At 36.7% G+C, this 21,051-nt stretch overlaps 2 protein-coding genes across 2 annotated transcripts; one reads left to right on the top strand and one right to left on the bottom strand.

The window, feature by feature from the left end:
* Nucleotides 1–3,438: 3,438 nt before the first annotated feature.
* Nucleotides 3,439–6,468, bottom strand: LOC149006522 (pentatricopeptide repeat-containing protein At4g13650-like). The gene has a single exon (XM_089166086.1). It carries the CDS (start codon nt 6,330–6,332, stop codon nt 4,047–4,049), a length of 2,286 nt encoding a protein of 761 aa, XP_089022212.1. The 5' UTR covers nt 6,333–6,468; the 3' UTR covers nt 3,439–4,046.
* A 4,611-nt stretch (nt 6,469–11,079) lies between these two features.
* On the top strand, nt 11,080–20,858 carry LOC149006523 (triose phosphate/phosphate translocator TPT, chloroplastic-like). The gene is made up of 12 exons (XM_089166259.1): nt 11,080–11,399; nt 11,521–11,592; nt 12,375–12,440; nt 12,736–12,814; nt 12,902–13,022; nt 13,832–13,927; nt 14,456–14,568; nt 16,072–16,149; nt 16,239–16,355; nt 16,717–16,816; nt 17,662–17,762; nt 20,572–20,858. Exons 1-12 carry the CDS (start codon nt 11,089–11,091, stop codon nt 20,596–20,598), a joined length of 1,281 nt encoding a protein of 426 aa, XP_089022385.1. The 5' UTR covers nt 11,080–11,088; the 3' UTR covers nt 20,599–20,858.
* Nucleotides 20,859–21,051: the final 193 nt, after the last annotated feature.

Below are 21,051 nucleotides of genomic sequence, written 5' to 3' on the forward strand. Positions count from 1 at the left end.
ATGCTTAAACACTTTACCCAAAGACAGGGAAATCTTTACGTTGATTTACAATGCTCAAAGATAAAAAGGAGCTGTGCTATCGAAGAAATTAGAATGCGAAAGTGTGCCACGTGAATCAGGTGAAAGAGAGTGAACTGTGACAAACTAACAGCAGGAATCAAAGATGAAAGCAGAACATTGGAATGAGAAAAATGCCATAGTTTCAAGAGCTTGAAAACAGATTTTGCCAGAAACAATACAGGTCGCAGAATCATCAGTAAACTATTGCAAAACCAACAGGAGTGAATGTGGTAATTTGTATGAAGACAACTATTCTTTTCATTCTACTAACAGGAAAAAATGGCCAATATTTCTAACCCTGAGTCCTGCTTTACTCCCAGTATAGAAGACAAAAAAAAAAAAAAAAAAAAAAATTGTAAGCAATATGCAAAAATGTCAGGTTGAAATGAAGACACTCACCCAATGTAAACAACAGGAGATAAAAAAAGTCATGAGCTAAAAGCCTCAACACCAGACAGAAGTAACAGACTATTAAGCGCACTTACAAAGTCATGATCCAAGTAGGTGGATAGACAATCTGGGTGAGTAAAGCCACACCATGAGGCCAAGATGATCACTTTTGTTTCTGCTATGGAGAAATAGGCCAGGAAGAACTAGGGAAATCAGGAAAAGAACTGTAACCCTACAAGTACATAAATGACAAAGAGGTAAAATCGGTGAGTCAACAATCAACATATGAAAGCAGAAAGTATAAATACTGGCTACAAAATGACTTGATCCATTAGCATTCTCACAGTATTCATCAAAACTGCTCAGGAATCAGAAGGAAAAAGAACAGTACGTATATGAGCCAGGGCACGGATGTTGTCCAAAGTATCCAAGAATAAGAGTCATCTGGAGACGACAATAAAGGGTGTGAGAAAATAGAATGGGTAAAAGAAAATTCAAGAAACCTGCAGCGTGTAGAACTTATAACTGACTCTCAACAAGGGCTGTAGATAATAAAACATGTCAGTGAAATACTTCCAGACATCTGCCTTTCCATATTTTCTCAAGCATTCATCATAGAAACCATATCTAAGAACAACAATAACAACAAACTCAGCCTAATCCCACCTGAATGGGGTTGGCTACATGAATCCTTGTAAAACAAAGCAAGGAAAACTGTTTGAAGTAAACCCCTTTTTTTCTCTTTTTTTTTGGGGAAGGGGGGGGGGGGAGGAGGGAATGAGAAGTTGCAAGATTAGAAAATCAACATAGGAGGAAATAAAACAGTTCATGAACAAATGAAAATCTCAGCTAGATGGATTTGACAATGTGGATCCTTGCTCTTCCATAGGCTCTATCCAGGGTCATACTTGTCACAAGACTCAAAGTATACCTAAAAATAACAACTAAAAAGTGGACAGGAGAATGGACTGACTAAATTACCCTGGGGCTTTCAAAATCAGATGAAGACAGCCCTTTGATTTGATTGGTATTATTTTTTTTTTTCCTTTGGTGATTGTCTTTTTCCTTTTCCCCTACATTGAATCCTATTTCTTGGTATAGGTTTTGTCACATTTTTTCATCTCATAAAGATGGGTCAGCAATATTAGGAGATAATCTATCCATTTCATAAAGGATCAGCAACTACCAAACCACAAAAGGAGAGAGAGAGAGAGAGAGAGTCACACGTGGGGCTGTGTTAACATCAGTGGTGAAACTCATCTATTTGGAAATGCCATAGTGGGGCTGATAATGTGCTGACCATGTTTTGGTCCTGCAACTTTCTTCATTTCTAATCAGTTGAAATAGGAATGTTCACGGCCAGAAAGAACCTTTTGATAATGATGATGATGATGATCTGTGTGTCTCATTTTGTGTGTGTGTGTGTGTGTGTGAGAGAGAGAGAGAGAGAGAGAGAGAGAGAGAAGGGGGAGGAAGGACAGAAGGGCAGTTGGTTAGAAAAAATTTGGGATCAGCAGATGTATGAGTGGGAGAGATAGGAGGATGGTTTCATTAGAAGAGGAACTGTTTCAGGGGGCAACGGTTGGGGAGAGAGGGGGGGGGGGGGGGGGGGGGAAACGTTTGGAGCAATGGGGGTTTGTGAGAGAGGAAGAAGGGGTGTCCTTAATGCATCATCCATCACTGCAGCTACCAAAATGCAGCCATCTGGGCTCCAAATGGAATTTTGAAAGGAAAACAAGTGGTAAGGTAACCAACCACAATTTAGATAAGTAGAGCAAGACAGGTAAAAAAAGAACAAAGAGAAATTCTTCGGGTCAATAATTGAGCTACGCATCTTGATGTATGAAAAGTAAGCTTTGCAATCTTTGCGATTGATGAGAATTTCCGTACAGGGAGTTGACTCTCTGTGAAACCCTGAGAGTTAGAAGCTCCTTGTCATTCTGTTCCATAACAAAGAGCACACTTGTGAGGCACTGACAACTGAATTCAACCAAGAACATTTGTGAGCATTCCAGAACCCTATATGATGGTCTCTTAAACCCCCACTAAAAGAAAGTAATTACTTTGGAAGGGACACAGAGAAAGAGTTTTCACAGTACCCAAGTGGTTATCATTATTTAAGAAGGCGATCATTTCATCCACTTGCTAGTTGTTGGCTGAGGCTGATCAATTAAGCCACAACCCCAAGATGACCCTACTAGCTCAACAAAATGAGACCCAAGCTGTATGACGGGCCAGAACCCACGCAGTTGGGGCCCCATGAAGAATTCATATCTTCGACAACAAAACAAAGTGAAAATTTTCTCTACAAAGAACTGATCAGAATACCTGAAAGAAAAACCACAGACCATTTTCTCCATTGCATCTCAAAGCTGGAACCGAACGCAATAGTGACAGCAATGATTGATTCACGGACAAGCTCAACTAGTGCAGTAAGTTCAGATAGTAATAATATCCAAAATATCAGGTGTATCATTTATCCTCCCAAAAATCTTATTAAACTTCAAAATGACACAGTTAACAAGGAGAACATGCTTCAAAATACCAACAAAGCAGAGTGACAGATAAAATTACATCATCACGTGCCAATATCCAACATAAGGAAGAAATCCACATGATTAATGTGTCCTCGAAACTTCTCACTTCGATTCTTGAGCAGCTTTCAGATGGAAACAGTTCAACAGGGGTCAACGGCTTGTCTTTGAAAACCAGAATCCATGTCTTGTTCATACTCAGACTTTCCTCCAGTAGCTTCCTGTTAAAGTTACTTCAAGATAGAAACTGAAAGTTACCTTAAGTGGGTCATTAAATTAAAAAATATTAGCGTAATACACACTGTATTATGTATTCTGCACTTAATTTCAAACAGAATATCAATAACTGAAAACAAAAATGAGTTTTCAAATGAAGAAAGCAGTCAATGATAGAAAACCATCAAATTTTTAATAAGGAAGAGAATTACAGGTAGGCTTCATAGAGGTTTTAATCAGAAGCAAGCTAAAACTCATTGAAGTTAGTAACCTCGCATTTACAATCCATAAAATTTTAATTTTCTATTGACTTTCCACTCTCCATATGCTAGGAGGTCCTTGAATTCCAAGATCTTCAAGTTAACAAGTAATGTAAAAGAAGATGATGAAAAGTGAGCCACACAAATTGTAGCTTTGAAATTGTTGGGTGATATTAACCATACTACATATTCTGTAGATGGTTTGCCAACAATTATGGCCATCTGAAATTCTCCCTTTCTGAAGTCTATGATACTTCAGATGATGAAGCCAGATAGATGGCTAAATGGATCATACAAAACCCCCAGCAGTTAGAATTGCATCCAAACCCAATGATTGAAATCTTCATTAGCATGCCATGCACTTTTACCCTGAGTAGAAAGGCTGTGACATAGGGTCGATGAAGTTGGTAAGAACAATGGTGGGTCTGACCCCTCATGTTGCTTGTGGGTCGTCCTCAAGTGTTAAAAGAAAATGAGATGACTCATCTCACAGTTACAACCTTCCATTAGCTGTAGTTTGTGTTTCAGGGTCTCCCTTTCTCTATTAAAACTTGCATAAATCAGGTAATATTATCAGTCACAAGGCTCATGAATTGTCAGTCTCCTTTATCTGCACCCAGCTGAGTCCTGGCTCTTTTCTTCCTCCTTCATATTTGGTTCTCCTCCTCAGCCTCTCTACATCATCCCAATGACCTATTTCAGAATAAATGTTAGATATCAGAATGTCAGACGAGGTATCTTGACCTCCTATATCCAAAATGTGGTCTTTGGCAACTCGGGCAAGTGTGACATCCCCATGAAGCTTACAAGCAGCTAAGAATGTATTCCAAATGGATATATCAGGTCTGAAAGGCATGTTCTCGATCAAGAGCTTTGCTCTATCCAGCATTCCTGCCCTGCCAAACAGATCAACCATGCATGCATAGTGTTCAATAGTGGGTGCTATACCATGTTTGAAAGATATTGATTCAAAGATACGAACACCTTCATCCACTAGCCCACAACGGCTGCATGCAGACAACAAAGATGTGAAGGTCACCAGGTTTGGTTCAACTTCATGCTCCTTCATACTTTCAAAAATGCTTAATGCCCCATAACCATTTCCATTTTGAGCATACCCTGCAATCATTGTATTCCATGAGACTACATCTACTTTACATGACACATCAAATACTCTGCTACTCTCCTCGAAGGCCCCACATTTGGCATACATGTCCAAAAGTGCACTTTTTATGAACTCATCTGTGATCCCATGTTTTATACTGCACCCATGTACACATCTCCCCTGCCCCAAGTCAACTAGACTACCACAGGCCTTTAAAACACTAGATAGAGTAAAACTATTGGGACAAACCCCAGTAAATTGCATCTCTTTGAAGAGTTCCAGAGCATCTGGATGCATTCCCAACTGAGACAGTCCTGATATGATTGTAGTCCATGAAACAACATCTTTTTCATGCATTTTACTGAAAAGCCATTGGGATTCAGCAACTGCTCCGTCCTTTATAAGACTATCCAAAAGAGCATTTTGCACAGTCAAATCCCGTCCAAAACCCCTCTTAATCACATGAGGGTAGATGCTCCTCTCATGACCAGAACATGAGTTCATCAATGCAACAAATGTCCCATGATTAGGATCAATCCTCTTGCAATTCATATCAACAAATAAACTAATAGCTTTAACAAAGTTTCTGTTGTGTCCATACCCCCAAATCATGGAGTTGTATACAACTGCATTCTTTTCAGGCATAGATTCAAACAATCTGCAACTCTTCGTATGGTGCCCACATTTAATGTACATATCAATCAAGGCAGTGTTAACAACAAGGTCTCTCTGGAACAGAGACTTCAGCACTGCTCCATGGATTATTCTTCCCCACTCTATATGACTTAGACCTCCACAAGCTTTAAGAACACTAGAGAAAGTGGACCCATCTGGACTTAAACCTTGTAACTTCAACCCACGAAAAAACTCCAATGCAGTTTCGTGAAGATTGTTATTTGAACACCCAGCGATCATTGAATTGTACAAAGCAAGGTCAACGGACGTAGTGCTATGGAAAATCTTTATCAAACTTCCCATATCACCTAATTTACCGTACATGTCAATGAGAGAGGTTCCAACAAAACAATTGGACTCAAGTCCAGTCTTTAAGATGAAGCCATGCATTTGTTCACCAACCTCTTTCCTGAAATTTGAGCAAGCCTTAATAATACTTCCGAAAGTGAACTCTGTTGGCCTTAGATCAATTGCACGCCTTGCCTCCACAAATAATTCAATTGCTTCTTCATAAGAGCAGAAAGTCACAAGTCCAGAGATCATTGAATTATAGAGTACAGGATCTCGATTTGGACTTGATTTGAAAAGAGAAATAGAAGAGTTCAAGTCATCGAACTTTGAGTACATATCAATAAGGGAGGTCTTCACAAATGGGTCTGTTTCAAAATCAGAAACAATCACCAGTGCATGAATTTGCTTCCCTTCGTAAAAACGTTTCAGCTTCGAACAAGCCAGAATCAAGCTTGAGAAAACAAACTCGTTTAAACTTTGACCCAATTTTTGTAAATGGGGTACAAGATCTAAGGAAAACTGAGGAGTATCCGATTGTGAATAGCCAGAAATCAAGATAGAAAAGGAGACCAAATTCTTCTCAGGCATTTCATCGAAAACCTTTCGAGCAGAGAAGAAATCCAAAGACTTAGCATAGAAGTTCAGTAGGTGATTGAAAATTTGCGCTTCAGGTAAAAAACCGAGTTTGATGATATGGGCATGGATAGATTTCCCAGAAGGAAGATGTTTTTGGCTTGTGGAGCTCTTGATTGCAGAGACTAGTGAAGAACGAGTGGCTGCAGAGAGCCTTAAGACCACCATGACATGAAAGTGGCGGGAATAACGTTGGTTCAAGAAACAATGCCAAGTTAGCAAATCTAATATATTTTGTCGTTACTATGCTGGTCCCATGTGCCAAATTCAACCTGATGCAAACCATCCAAATCTAATGGGCAAATTATACATAGATCCTCAGGAGCTTTTTTCAATCAATTACATATATTATCTTGAAAACAAATCAATTATAACTACAATAAGTATTGGAAATACCAAATTTACCTTTTATTATAAAAATATTTTTATAATGTCAATTTTACCCTAAACCCTTGAAAACCCTCCCAAAACCACCTTCTCTAGCATTGAATCAAGTTTGAAGTTCCTTGTGGCAGACTTGAGCTCAACATAGATGAAAATTCTCAACTTATGAGTGTTTTGTAGGGGTAAGACGTGACTGTTTGTGAATTATTCAACCAAGCTTGCACTGGAAGAGAATCGCTCTGATTATCAGTACTACCCAAAAACCCACTATCGTTGTTGCTGTTGTTTGATTTAAATGTTCCATAAAACAAGAAATGAGAAATCCAAAATCATTTTAAACTGCAAGTCCACAAATAGAAATTGTGTTTGTTGAATTGGGGGTGTGAAATTTGAGAAAAGAAGCACCTATTTGAGATAGGAATCAAATTTTAAAAAACTTAAAATTCAAACGCTTAAAAGTGGGGAAACCCATCTATAAATGAGAGAACTTGAAGCTCAAAAGTTTCCAATGCCTCAAAAAACACAAATAAGAGCTTAAAAGGGGTAAAAACTCTGATCATGCTTGATTTGTTGTTCTCTCCCCCGAGTGGAGAGAGAGACATTTAATTAACTAAAAAGGGAAATAAAAGTGAAGAAAGATACTAAAACCTGGGGAGAAAAGGAGAATGGGACATGCATGAGGGAGAGTGGGGAAGATTTTTAGAGAGCAAACCTGGACTATTGTTGGAGTGGTGCAAGGAGAAGTTAAGAGAAGAGAGAGAATAGAATAGATGAATGAGGGTAAAAAAATCTTTCTATAATGAAGGGTAAATTTGGTATTTCATACACTTGTTTAGTGAGAATATCATTATTTTAATTTTAATAATTAATTATAATGATTTTTTTAATTTTTTTTAAAGATAATAGATATAATTTTTTTTTTTTTGGTAATCAACTTTCATTCCAAATGAAGAGAGCAAGAAAAGTTCGAGTTACAAAGCTTGGATAACCAAGTGGTGGAAATAAGTCGGTCAATTTACCTCGATAAGAAATTGCCTTCCTAGCAAAGGAGTCAGCACAACTGTTAATGTCTTTACGACAAAAGAAAACATTACAACCCAAAAAACTTAGTAGTTAGATGTTTAATGTTTCACATGATGCCAAAACGACAAAGAATGCCAAATAGAATATTGGATAGAAAATGGAAAACTTTGTCTCTCAAAAGTTTCTTTAAAAACAACAATATTCAGTTGCTCTTCAAAGATGCACAAAACATGGTTTAAAATGACAATAAACCCTAAAATGAGAAAGAAAAAAAAAACAATAAAATTCCCAAAACGCTATCAAAATGATCCCAAAACACGAAAAAATGACCTTCTCATGAGCTCATTTCGGATCAACGCGACAAATTCTCAGCCCATTCCGAGTCTGGAATCCCGAGATACCTCATGAGCCACCCCATATGCATCACCACACTAGGCTATTAATCAAATTGAGCACCTCTAAGCTTCCATGGATGGCCTTCACTAGTGCTTGGCAATCGATTATAGCCTCGACCCAATCTAAACCTTCACGTAAGCAAATAAGTAAACCCTTCCTTAATGCAAGAGCCCCTCCCTCAATAGCATCTGAAGACTCAATTAGGATCGAAGTCATTGCTAAAGGTTCTCTCCCTTGTTGTTTCTCATGATCAAACCCAATCCACAACCTGCATTAGACTTAGAAGCATCCGTATTCAGTTTCACAAATGTTTCAACTGGAGGCAACCAATTCCTTATCCCACCAGTCAACTTACTACCTTTACCCTTTGGATGTTGAGAGCTAAAAGACTTGAAACTGCATGACTCATTAAATTGTCGCATGGCATCCTCAAATTCCAGCTAGGGAGAAGAATTAATACCTTAAAATGTCAACTTATTGCGAGAGAATCATAGATTCCAACATATTAAGGCGGCCAATCCAGCAAGATGACCCTTCTTCTCACCTTTGCATCCAATTTAAGGGCCTGTTTGGTTACATGAGTCTGGAGATTTCAAATATCTAGAGATTTCAAATCTATGGAGTCTTAATTTATAAAATTAAATGTTTGGTTGTGGAATGAAATATGTGGATTCATCCTAAAAATTATTTGATCGACATGATTTTTGTGAATGTGCAAATGTATAGCTTTTTTGAAATCTCTGGATTTCACCTTTACCCATAAATCTACAGATTCACGTTTTTAGTGTAAAAAAATGAATCTCTAGATTTCATGAATTTAGAAATTTTTACAACCAAACGGGTATAATTCTTAGATTCATGAATCCTGGATTCATGTAACCAAACAAGCCCTAAACCAATCTACCAATTCTAACAGTGTTGAGAGGCTGTTACAATTAAATGTTTAATGTCTATTTTGTCCTTTTAAAATTAAGAAGTCAAAACATAATACTATCATCATTTAGAAAGAAAAAAAAACCATATCAACTACCAATTTTCCAGTATTCTTATCATTTTGAATTTTCGAAAAAAAAAACTACCTATATTATTATTTTTTTGGCTAAGAAAATTAACTTCTTAAAATTGATAATGCCAAATTAGATAGTAAATAAATGAAAATCTAATGGAGATAGGGATTTCTTAAAATTGATAACATCAAATTGAAAAGGTAAATCAAGACTAAAAAATAGCATGAAATTAGAAAGTAAATGTAAAAAAGCTAAAAAATAAGGAGTCGCCAAATTAGGGTTTTTATTTTTTATTTTTTTAATTACTAAAGTAATAATATAACTTAATATAATGTGTAAATAAGTAAAATAAAACCTTAGGGTTATTTTGGGATTTTAAATAAATAGAAATTGCCACATCATCACTTGACTAATGAAATTTAACAATAGGGGACAACAATAATTAGAGGTAAAGTGTAAAGTTGGATTAGTTATTTTAAAAAAATATAGAAAATAAAATAGCAAATAAGCTATAATACAATACAAGTGCAATGGTAATAATTCTTAGATATAATTGATTGCAAATTCAAGGTATCTATGACTCTATATGTAAAATTTAATATTTGCCCAGCTTTGATTGATGCCCACTCTTGTGAGTTGAACCGATTGATCGAAGAAGGAAGCTTTATTGGGAGTTGAACACCTGACGCTTGACTGGCGTTCCACTGGAGTTCGACGAACATGGTAGTAAGCTCAGACAGAAGAAGGAAGAATGAAGAATGAGAGCCTCAAGAGGCGATGTAGTTGCAGGCTTACTTACGACCTTACCCAGCTAGATGGAGCTTCGAAGAAGCAAGAAATGAGAAGCGATGTGCTATTGCTTACCCAGGTCCTAGACGGTAAGAAGGAAGGAAGAACGAGATTTGTAGAAAATAAAAAGAAAACAGAGTAGAAGAAGAAACTAAACAAGAAGGAAGGAAGGAAGAACAAGAGGAAGCCGGAAGGATTGAAGGAAGAACAAGAGGAAGGAAGGAACTAGACTCTCGCCTTGCAACTCGTTGCTCTCAGTCTCGCCTCTCGGCCCTCTTTGTTTCTTCGAATGTGAGTATGTGACGAACAAGCAAATTACAAGCCAGTTTTTAGGGTTTAATCTATTATCGGTATATGGTACAAATATGGTTTATAAAACGGTATACGGTACATACCGATGGTATGGTACCATATAGACCGAAACTGTATCATACCGAATTACCAAATTCGATTTCGGTACAAACTGTACCGAATTGACACCCTTCACTTATTGCCCAAGCTTTATGAAAATGTCATTTTTCTGAAAATAGCATTTGAGATGCCGAGAGATTACTTTGGACGGATGGCATTTCTCCAACAAAAAGACGGCCGGCATTTCCAGAAGGGGAATAAGACAGGTTTTTAATGATCGTCAAGAGGCATGAAACAGAGCGTCACTAAAAAGTGACTCAGATACCATTTTGGAAATAAATCAGATTTCTTTATGTTCTCTGTCTTTTATGCCCTTGTTATTTTCAAAGAAATCAATGGTTGCTAGAGCGAAAATCAGGGGTATTCTAGGAAATGAAATGTTTGGCGGGAAACGACTTTTTTCTACATATGGGCTATATAAATATAAGTCTATAACCTATATTGACGAATATTCAATATAAATATATTCCAAAGGAATCTATGCTTCCACAGGTACAGACTAAAGAGTCCCATATGATCCGGAAAATCATTTCTCACTAGTTCTCTCTGTGCAGACGCATTTTTGACAATTGTTGTTCTCACTACTGTTTTGAATTTTCCTATTGAACAATCAAAGTTGGATTTTGATTTCATCAGCGTTTCTTGAATTCTAGTTTTGATCAGTTCGAAGCTAATCGAGTGGTTATTTATTCCAATTCCGACGAGGTTGCGTCCAAAAGTTCCGGTTCTGTTCTCTGCATGCTGTTTTTCTCCATGCGATTCGATGTTTGGTTACTTTTGTGAAGTAACACAGCTTGAAATCAGAGGGTTAATTTCTTTGAATTAAGAAAACGAAAAACGCAAAAGGAGAATTTTGATTTCATTCTTTTGAGGTTGAGTTCAGAAAATTCTGGTTTTAAGTGCTGTCGTCTTTAATGATGGCTTCGCTGGGAAATCCTGTTCGACTTTCGGTTCCTGGCTCTGGAGTTTCTTCTCTGTATTTGTCTTCCAGCAGCCCTTCTTCTAATTATCTCACTCTCAAGAATCGTGCAGTCTTAACTCAATCATCCCGTGTTGTATCCGCACCTTTCTCAGATAGCTCAAGTAGGTTTTCCTCGGTTGAAATCTCTGGCAAGGTACCGAGACTTTTTAATCTGAATTTACCGAGACGTCTCTCTGTCAAATTTCCTGTCGTCTCTGCCGCTGCTGCAGACGCTGATGATCACGAGGTTGAAGTTTTGAGCGGGTGGGAATGCTGATATCTTCCTTCTTTACGTATTTGCTCTGTTTTTTAGTCATGGGTTTTGAATTACTTTTTGGTTGTGTGTATCCTTACTAATCTGAGGTGCGTTAATGGGAAATTGTAGGCTTGCTGAGACTCCAAAGAGTATTGCTGATAAATTCCCCGCACTAGTTACTGGTTTTTTCTTCTTATTGTGGTAAGTTGTAATTTCTTCATGTATGTATTGATGTGCATTGGTATGCAAATTACATCAACATGACGTCTCCTTTGTTCTTAAAGGAGGAGGTGAACTTAAGGGTGTATGACGACTTTGGAAAGCTAATGAAACAGCATTATTAACTGAAGTTTGTTTCTGGGGTTGGGTGTCAATAACTAGTCCTTTGCATTTTTGACAAAATGCTGCAGCTAAATGAATTATGAAAGTGGTCATGTACTAATTTCTCTTTTTTTTTCTTCCAGGGAGGAGGTTAGATTTGATTATTATTCATGGTTTCTGTATACATATCTATGTTTGTTTATTTAGTCATGCATGTCCATGTTTAGTTGTTTGCTGAAGTTACAAAAGCATGCATGATGCGTGTGGTTAGGCAGGGCATGCATATGCTGATGATATTTTTCTTTTACAAGAGCAACAGTATGCGACATGTTAAACAATGTGGCTGTTGCAACTTCTGGATATATAATGAACCAACCAAGTTTCATGGCCAACATATATTTTAGACTCTTCTTTTGTGTTGCTGGCCATAAATCCTTGTTTAACTTTTTCTTCAAAATCTTGGGTTTCTTAACATTCTTCAGAATTTTTTTATATGGCAATTCCATGGCATATTTGGAGAACTCTCTTTCATAAAAGTTAACATTAACAATGTTGATGCCTTTATGGTGTAATATATTGAACGAATGTATGCATCTCCTACTTTCTGCTTTATTAGTTTCAATGTTGCATATAAACTGTGTTAAAATGTTTACTTTGTGCAGGTACTTCTTTAATGTCATCTTCAATATATGCAACAAGAAGGTCTATAACTATTTCCCATATCCATTGTGAGTAATTGATTTCTAACTCTAGTTGTTACAAATAGTACTTTATACAAATTGTCAAATTGGTGCAGGATGACTTTTCCCGCTTTTGTGTGTCCATCTAATTGGAAGATTCTTTCAAACTCATATCATTACTAAAGATGTCTGAATTAGTATATTACGTGAATGTTATCACTGTGGCAATACCGATTATTACATCATTGGCATGCTTTCACACCAAAACAGTAAAACTAATAATTACCAATAGCATGTTCACTCAAGATAACTCAGCCACTTCTATTGGCACGGGGTTTTGCAGCTTTGTCTCTTCTGTGCATCTCTTTGTTGGAGTGGTATACTGTCTACTATGTTGGGCTATCGGTCTACCAAAACGTGCTGTAAGTTTCATCTTCAGGACTCTAGTTGCATCTTCTTGACTTGCCTTATATCTTAAATGATAATTGAGTTTGTTGCCTGATGAGCAGCCAATTGACAAGGATCTCTTGGGAGTCCTCACACCAGTTGCAATTTGCCATGCTCTCGGTCATGTAACGTCCAATGTCTCATTTGCATCTGTTGCTGTTTCTTTTTCACACACAATTAAAGGTATTTCATCTCCACAGATAGTAATACTTTTGCTTGCCGTTATCATTCAATTCCAATTATTATCAATAGTACAAGTTGGATCTAGGTTTTTCAATCATATTTCACTCATATCCCAGTTTTCTGTGTAGAAATTACCTTCTACATGTTACTGAAACAAATATGTGTAGCTTGACATTGTAACATATCAGCATATTCCGTTGCGTACTACTTTTATGCAAGTTGAGCCTTCTTTTAAATCGACAATATATATTTCTCTTGGCATTATAGTTGGTGTGACCTGTACCCAACGATTGATGTGCTTTTATTGGTCCCAGAATAAACTTGGTCATGCTTTTCTTTTCTTTCTGTACCCATACTGGTTTGGAGAGCATTGATTTGAACTTGCTACTTTTTCTGCATTTTGGAAACCCTTTTAGTAAAAGTAATTCAGTACTGCACATCACTAGAACATTTGCCTTCAAAGTTTTCTTATGCATCTTACTGACAGAAGTACAAAAGCTACCGCAATTTTCCTATTAGTTTTGATGAATTAGATTCTTTTTTTTGTGAGTATGATCTGTGCACTTAATGCCTCAAAATGAGGAATAAATGTCAGTTCAAGTTATTAAATTTCTTAATAATGTGAGATGTTCCCCTCCAAGCCATGATTCGTTGTTTCTTAGTCAGTGTTTTTAAGAGATTACATGCATGAGAAGAAAAGTGGTAAGTCTATCTCAGCAAAATTATAAAAACGGAGTTCACTAAAATTTCAGCAGTGGTAGTTATGAATATTGGTTTTAACTTGAAGCTAACTTTGATTTCTCATGCAGCTCTGGAGCCCTTCTTCAACGCTTCTGCCTCTCAGTTTATTTTAGGCCAACAGATCCCATTATCCATATGGCTATCATTGGCCCCTATTGTTATTGGTAACTCTTTAGCTACATTATATCATTCATTTTCCATTCTATGTAACAAAAATAATTTAAATTCAAGTGGGTGTCATGGTGAAAGATTTATCATACACAATGGGGTCCACACTAGTGACCATTGTTAAAAGAAAGTCATGGTTTCTGTTTCTTCTGTCTCAGGACACTAACAATTTGATTTATAACTTCCATGGTGTCAATTTCAGCTCATTATGTGATTTCATAGGACAAAGTTAGATGAATTACCTTCACCCACTTGAGCTCTCAAATTTAATACTTTTAAATGACTTCAGAGGATAGCTCAAGGGGGGGGGGGTACCATGCACAATCTTGTGCATGGTAGATGGAAGTAAAGGAACTTCCGAGAAGAATGAAAAAAAAGAAAAATTGAATGATGCATTGGCATCGCTAATTTATTAACACCTATCTTACTCACAGTAACCTGCCGTCAAAGTGGAATACATGGTGAAGCCTCTCTATGTTTACAAATATTTTGTCTGCTGATGGGTCCTGTGGTCTTTTATGTAGGTGTATCTATGGCATCACTGACTGAACTTTCTTTCAACTGGACTGGTTTCATCAGTGCAATGTTTTCAAACATTGCATTCACCTATAGAATCATCTACTCGAAGAAGGCGATGGTCAGGTTCCTCTATTATTCTCTTAATTCCAAGTGATGTATTCTTTATGGTCATTGGGCATTGAGGAGAAAGTGCCTACTGCCAAGATTCCTATTGCTAAAAGTTTGAGACTTTGTAGGCTACCATGAAGCTTATGTAAAATTGTGGATATGTTTCTTCTGATCTTCTGATAATGTGATTTATTCTCTTAACTTAATCTGCAAAAATTCTTAAGCCATACTGACTCTCAACAACATGGGAGTATCATTCAATTCAAACTGTTACTGAATTAAGAAAAGCATTTATTTTAATGCTCTAATAACGGATATATTCCCTTAGCTTTCTTTCTACAAAATTTCTTCTGCCCTGCTGGGTCTCAACAACATGGGGTGTGTCATTCAATTCAAGTGAGACTGAAATATAGAAATAGCAAAATCAATGACCATGGGAGTCTTTAACCTTAATTAACTACTACAAAGCATTGTTTGAAGAAGCAGATGGGACAGAGCATATTTTAGAATTCAAAGCCCAATAAGCAGACTATAGTATGTAAAGGGCAGGCAATCTGATCCTAGGTGCTGACCATTTCAGGCTCAATATAAGTTTACTAGACTTATAGATTGCTGCTCCTGACTATTTTACAGTTGAACCAACTGTTCTTAATACATAGTATCCACTCCATGAAATTCAGGTTGGTACGGGAAACAGAGGTTAGAACATGAGCAGAAACACTTAATGGAAATCACACAACAATGTGGATGTTCTTCTTAACTTAGTCCATCCTATTCTATTCTCTGAAATAACATCTGTGTCACCTTCTTTATACACGATTGTGCCTCGATACCTAAAATAATCATTTCCTGGAATGCCCCTTTCATCCATTTTCACTTCCTTGTTATTTGCCCTATAACTAAAGTAAATCTAGCATAATGAGTTACAGCTTTGTACATTATCACTGTTTGAACCATGGGACTGAAAAAATTTAGGAACCTTTATAGTCTCTCTACTCAATTTCTTGCTCTCTGAAAAGCATGGGATCCTTGAACATAATCTGATATTGAAGCATAAGTTTTATTTCATATGATTCAGATGTATACATTGAATATTGTGTGAAAAATATTGTTAAATTTGATATGATGTTAGCCATTATATTGCTAGATCCTTAGTAATTGACTTCGTAAATGATGTAGCACGGATGACCTAGGCTGTCCTGCAGTACAAAATTCTGTAATGGTCCTTTGAAGATCTTGCGTATCATTGTTGAACGCACATATTAATGCACCTTTTACCATGCAGTAATACAGACATAGCTATATTAGCATGTGCATAAATTCATGACATATACAACATACATACTTGAACAAGGGCTATACATGCAGATATTGCTGCATCTACTTTTCTCATGAAGGCGCAGAAATGTGTGTTTTTTTCATTTTCTAAATAATCAAGCAGAACGTGTATTAGATGTACAACCTATTTCTTATTTCTACTTCCTGTAATCTGCATCTTTTTGTACTTCTGCAGACAGGAATGGACAGTACAAATATATATGCTTATACTTCAATAATTGCTCTCCTTGTTTGCATTCCGCCAGCAATACTTGTAATTCTACTCAAACTTAGAGCTTGTTTGAAATTTAACATTTCTCCCATGACCTATCTAAACTATGGATTGTTTGGATGTACTTTCAGATTGAGGGGCCACAGCTAATCCAATATGGTTTTAAGAATGCAATTGCTAAAGTGGGTCTCCAAAAGTTTCTATCAGATCTGTTCTGGATTGGAATGTTTTACCATCTATACAACCAGGTAATTTATGGAATTTTAACCTCATTATTTACAAAGTCGCACTAAACCAAAACTTAAGCATGGTTTCTTTGTTTCCTCTGCGGCTGGTAAAGTGTTTCTTTGTTTTTGGTTTAACCAGGTTGTTATTGTTCTGGAGTTGCAAATTTTGCTTCAGATGTCATTCAAGTCTACCTTTCAGTGATTTTTTTAATCAGTTTCTTTATCTTCAGGGGAAGATCTTGAATCTATTGAAGTACAACCTTGAATAAGTTATAATATAAAATTGTTTGATGACTAACTGGTGTTAAAATATATTCTCTACATGCATTCCTCTATTTACCCGGTGCTCAATTGCTACTTGTTTACAAACTTTGTGCTGCAGCTTGCTACAAACACTTTAGAACGGGTTTCTCCCTTGACGCATGCAGTTGGAAATGTGTTGAAGAGAGTGTTTGTTATAGGCTTCTCCATCGTGGTGTTTGGTATTAATTCATCCTCTGCAGTACTTTGATTCATATCCATTTATATTCTGATTAGATGTATATGCAGGGTACTACCAATCCTTGAATCCTCACAAGTTAATTGTTTTATAAATTACGTACTTGTCTGTTTTTGGATACATTTTAAAAATTTTGAAGTACTTTCAGTTGATAAATATATTCCCGGTTCTTTCATAAAGTTATAAAATAGATAGTAGTGTTATGAGTTCATCTGACTTTGAATTTGTCAGCTCATACACCACCCAAATATACAATGGCTAAGCTGCAACTGTGGTCCTTTTGCTAGCTACACTGATGCTGGCTCTACAGTCATGATTACTGAAAGTTATAAAATAGATAGTAGTGTTATGAGTTCACCTGACTTTGAATTTGTCAGCCCATACACCACCCAAATATACAATGCCTAAGCTGCAACTGTGGTCCTTTTGGTAGCTACACTGATGCTGGCTCTACAGTCATGATTACTGAAAGGGGATGTTATTTACATTTTTGCTGATCCAACAGGTCCATCTTGGTTTCAGGCTAGGCCGCTGTTGTGTAATGTGGCTTTCAGAACTAAAATTGCTGTAGTGTAATGTGGCTTGCAGCACTGAAATTGGATCCAGAACCAATAGTCAATTAAGAAAAATGTTTCAATTTTTCTGCTATATGTTTCTTACATTGCAGCTTGTACAGCTGCTTTGTTCAAAAAAACTAGCTGTCAGTTTTTAATTTAAAAATTTCTCAACTTGGTTGATGGTACTTCATGCACCCACCATGAGAACTTGGTTATGTTTCTTAGCAAAATTTGTTTCAGCTTTCCATCTCATGGGTTTAAAAATTTACAGGAAATACGATCTCCGCACAGACTGGGATTGGTACAGTCATTGCAATTGCAGGTGTTGCAATGTATTCAATTATCAAGGCAAATATGGAGGAACAAAAACGGGTAAGATTTCTAAACACTGGTTTTGCTTTTGTTCAGGTAAAGCATTTTGCATGCTGCTCAATGCAAAGAGGACTACTGTGTTCTATTGACTTACTTTGTTAAGCAAAATTTCCAACTTGAAATTGTGTTAAATAATATTTTGGAAACTGGTTGTTTCACACAATCCAATGCCATGTCTTAAAAACCAAGGTTTGTGTTGTAGATGATACATCACAGAAGAGCAGACTTGTCTCTATGGCTACACCCAGCTCAGCTAGTATTGTTGATGATTAGTTGAGTTTAAGTCTAACCTTAGATATGGATCAGATCAACCATTTATTGGTCATTTTCCTATGTCGTCTTGTTCAACTTGGTAGTCCTGTTTCTCTTACATGATGTTGTCATGGTGATTTATGAGCTGCCTGCCTGAATTTTCACTTGCGTGTCCAGAACCTGTTGTTCAGCCTGCCTTCCCAGACTCTTGCTAGCCCCCATAAGTTGCGCAGCCAGTGTAAGATCATAATATAGTAACCCCGGTTATGTTTCTTCCTTTATTATTATGACAACAAAATACAAAGAAAATAAGTAAACCTAGTGATGTTTAAATATGTGGAGGACCAAAATAATGGGAAAACCAAAAGAAAAGAATGAAAAACACGTAGATAACCAGGATATTTTTGCTCTCACCTCTCTCACCTATAGATCCATATTTCCTCAGATGGTAAAATAATTCAGACATTTAAAGCTGAAGAGGAAAAAGCTATTTATAAGATAGCTAAAGCAGGAGAAAGGAGGACCAGAGATTTAGAACATGTTAGATGTATTAAAAGTGATCGTAGAGATAAAGGATAGGACACTGAGGAGAGGTGGAAAGAGTACTTCTACAGGCTCTTTAATGGGGACTCTACAAGTGGTAGTGTGCAGAAAAGGTACACGTTTCATAGATACGTAGCAAAAGAAGGATACATCAAGTTGAATAAGTGATAAGAAGGATGAAATTATTCAAGGCTCCTGGCCCAGATGAGATATGAAGTGTCAAAGATTGCGGGACTCCATGGTCTTATAAGGCTACCATGTTTTTTTTTTTTTTTTTGATAGTTAAAACCTTTTATAAAATTTAAGAAATGCAGTAACAGCATGCATACATGTTGCAGTTTATGACTGCCATAGTAGCTAGCCAGGTAAAAGTTTTTTGGATATAAGGCTACCATGTTGTCTGACAAGATTATGACCACCAGGAAGATGATAGATGAATGGAGGAGAAGCATCGTGGTCCCGATTTATAAAAGCAAAGGACATATTCTGAATTCAAGTAACTGTAGAGGCATAAAATTGATGTGTCGTGTAATGGAGCTATAGGAGAGGGTAATTGAAACCCACCTGTGAAACTGTGGTGTTGTGTTGGTGGATGAGACAAAAAGCAAGGAGTAGCACCAAGTGGGAGGCATGGAGGTCAAACCTGGAATCAAAAGATTTTAAGATAAGTATAACAAAGATGGAGGATATCGTGTATAATTTTAGGTAATTTAGAATGGTTAATGAGGTGGTGAATGCTGGTGAGATGGAGATTCCCCAATGTGATATTTTTTTATATCTAGGTCCAATGATAAATAAAGAAGGTAATGTAGAGGATGTTGTTGCACAGAGAATTAAATAAGTTGGTTGAAGTGGAGGGTTGCAGAAGTTTTGTATAATTGGTATATTCTTCTAAAAGTTTAAAGGAATATTTTTTAGGTTGTCATAAGATTCAATATGATGCATGGTGCTAAATGTTGGGACAGTTAAGATGCGGCATATAGCTAAACGCAATGAAATGGAGACATGGATGTTGAGATAGGTTCTGGCGAAACTGGGAAAGGTAAAGTAAGGAATGGTCACATTAGATTGGGATGGGATTTGGGATAAGCTAAAAGAAAGTTGTTTGAGATGGCATGTCATGTTCAGTGGAGGCCCTCGGGTGGTTCTAGTTTAAGGGAGTGAAATCTAAAAGAAGCAGGGGCCTAAAATTGTCCTAAATGCAATCACTGATACTAGCCATTTCACATTTTTTCTTTTATAACTTTTACTTGGTGTTAAATCTCTAATTCAATATAATCATTTTGAGAAACAGAATAGCTATTTCTAAAATGACCATATTTCTGCCAGTTAATCTGTGGTCTTTATTTTTTGTCCTTCTGGTGATTAATTTTATTCTAGATGTTACTTTGTCATCTTGTAGATTAATCGTGTTTTTTAGTAATGAAGGTTAATATAAGCTTATTTTAAGCTTTCCTTTTCTCTCTCTCTCCTTTTTTTTTTTCTTTTCATTTTGTTATTAAAATCCTTGAGTCAAAAAGATTTTTAGGGTTTCCATAAGATTCACTAGGTTCAGCTTTAGTTGGCATTTTAAATTCCATTAATGATAGACAAATCATGTGTGTCTTTGGAGTTCACCTCCATGTATTTTTTGGAGATTCAATTCCCACACATACTTCAGTTTGAGTATGGAGATGAACGTCTGAAATTCTTAGTATGCTTATCCATGTCTATTTGATCAAACATAAGACTACAATGGTGGCAAGTAGGTTTGACTCTTTTGGTCCAAGCACCTTCCATCTTTGGGATTTCTATTTTCTTTACTTACCCCCATCCTCATTTATAATTACCTCCAGCATCTGGACTTGGTTTTGGCTTGCCCTAGAGATGTTGAGAGTTGTTCTACCTGGTCAATCATATTGGTGTTGTACTGTTTTTTGCCTTTCAATTTGGATTTTAGGAACATAGCCATATGATTTGATTCTCTGCATTCAGAAGGCATTCATTTTCTCACAAGTTGTCTGGAACATAGCAGAAGGCGGCGGCTGCGACGCAGCAGTGATATCCTGTTTACTGAAGTCACAATGCTGATATGAAGTTATGGGTAATGAAGAAAATCTGAGAGGCATGCCGTGTTGGGATCTTTGGATTGCTCTGCTTGCCACCACTCCTGTATATCCACACCAGCCTATGTCTATTTTTAAGTGAATTGTACATAGATCAACAAAACAGTATAATAGAATTCAGCAGAAGATGTTGCATCCACTTCTTGCTGGGTTATAATTGAATTGGTAGCCTACTCCACACAAGTCTTTGTTCAAAAAAGTCTTTGTTCAGGCAATCAACCATGACATCCACCATTGTGCAATCTGCTGGTAGATTGTGTGGTTATATCCTTTTGCAATGTGCAAAGAGAGTGCATGCTGAACTTCAAGGCATGATTAAGCTTATTTAATGTCGTTCTGATGAGGTTTCATCAAGAAATGTTTGTATTTAGTATTTTGTGCTGCACTTG

This window comes from Hakea prostrata, chromosome 8, assembly GCF_041222555.1.
Source record: "Hakea prostrata isolate BN-2017 chromosome 8, UWA_Hpros_2, whole genome shotgun sequence".
In the NCBI taxonomy this organism is placed as follows: domain Eukaryota; kingdom Viridiplantae; phylum Streptophyta; class Magnoliopsida; order Proteales; family Proteaceae; genus Hakea; species Hakea prostrata.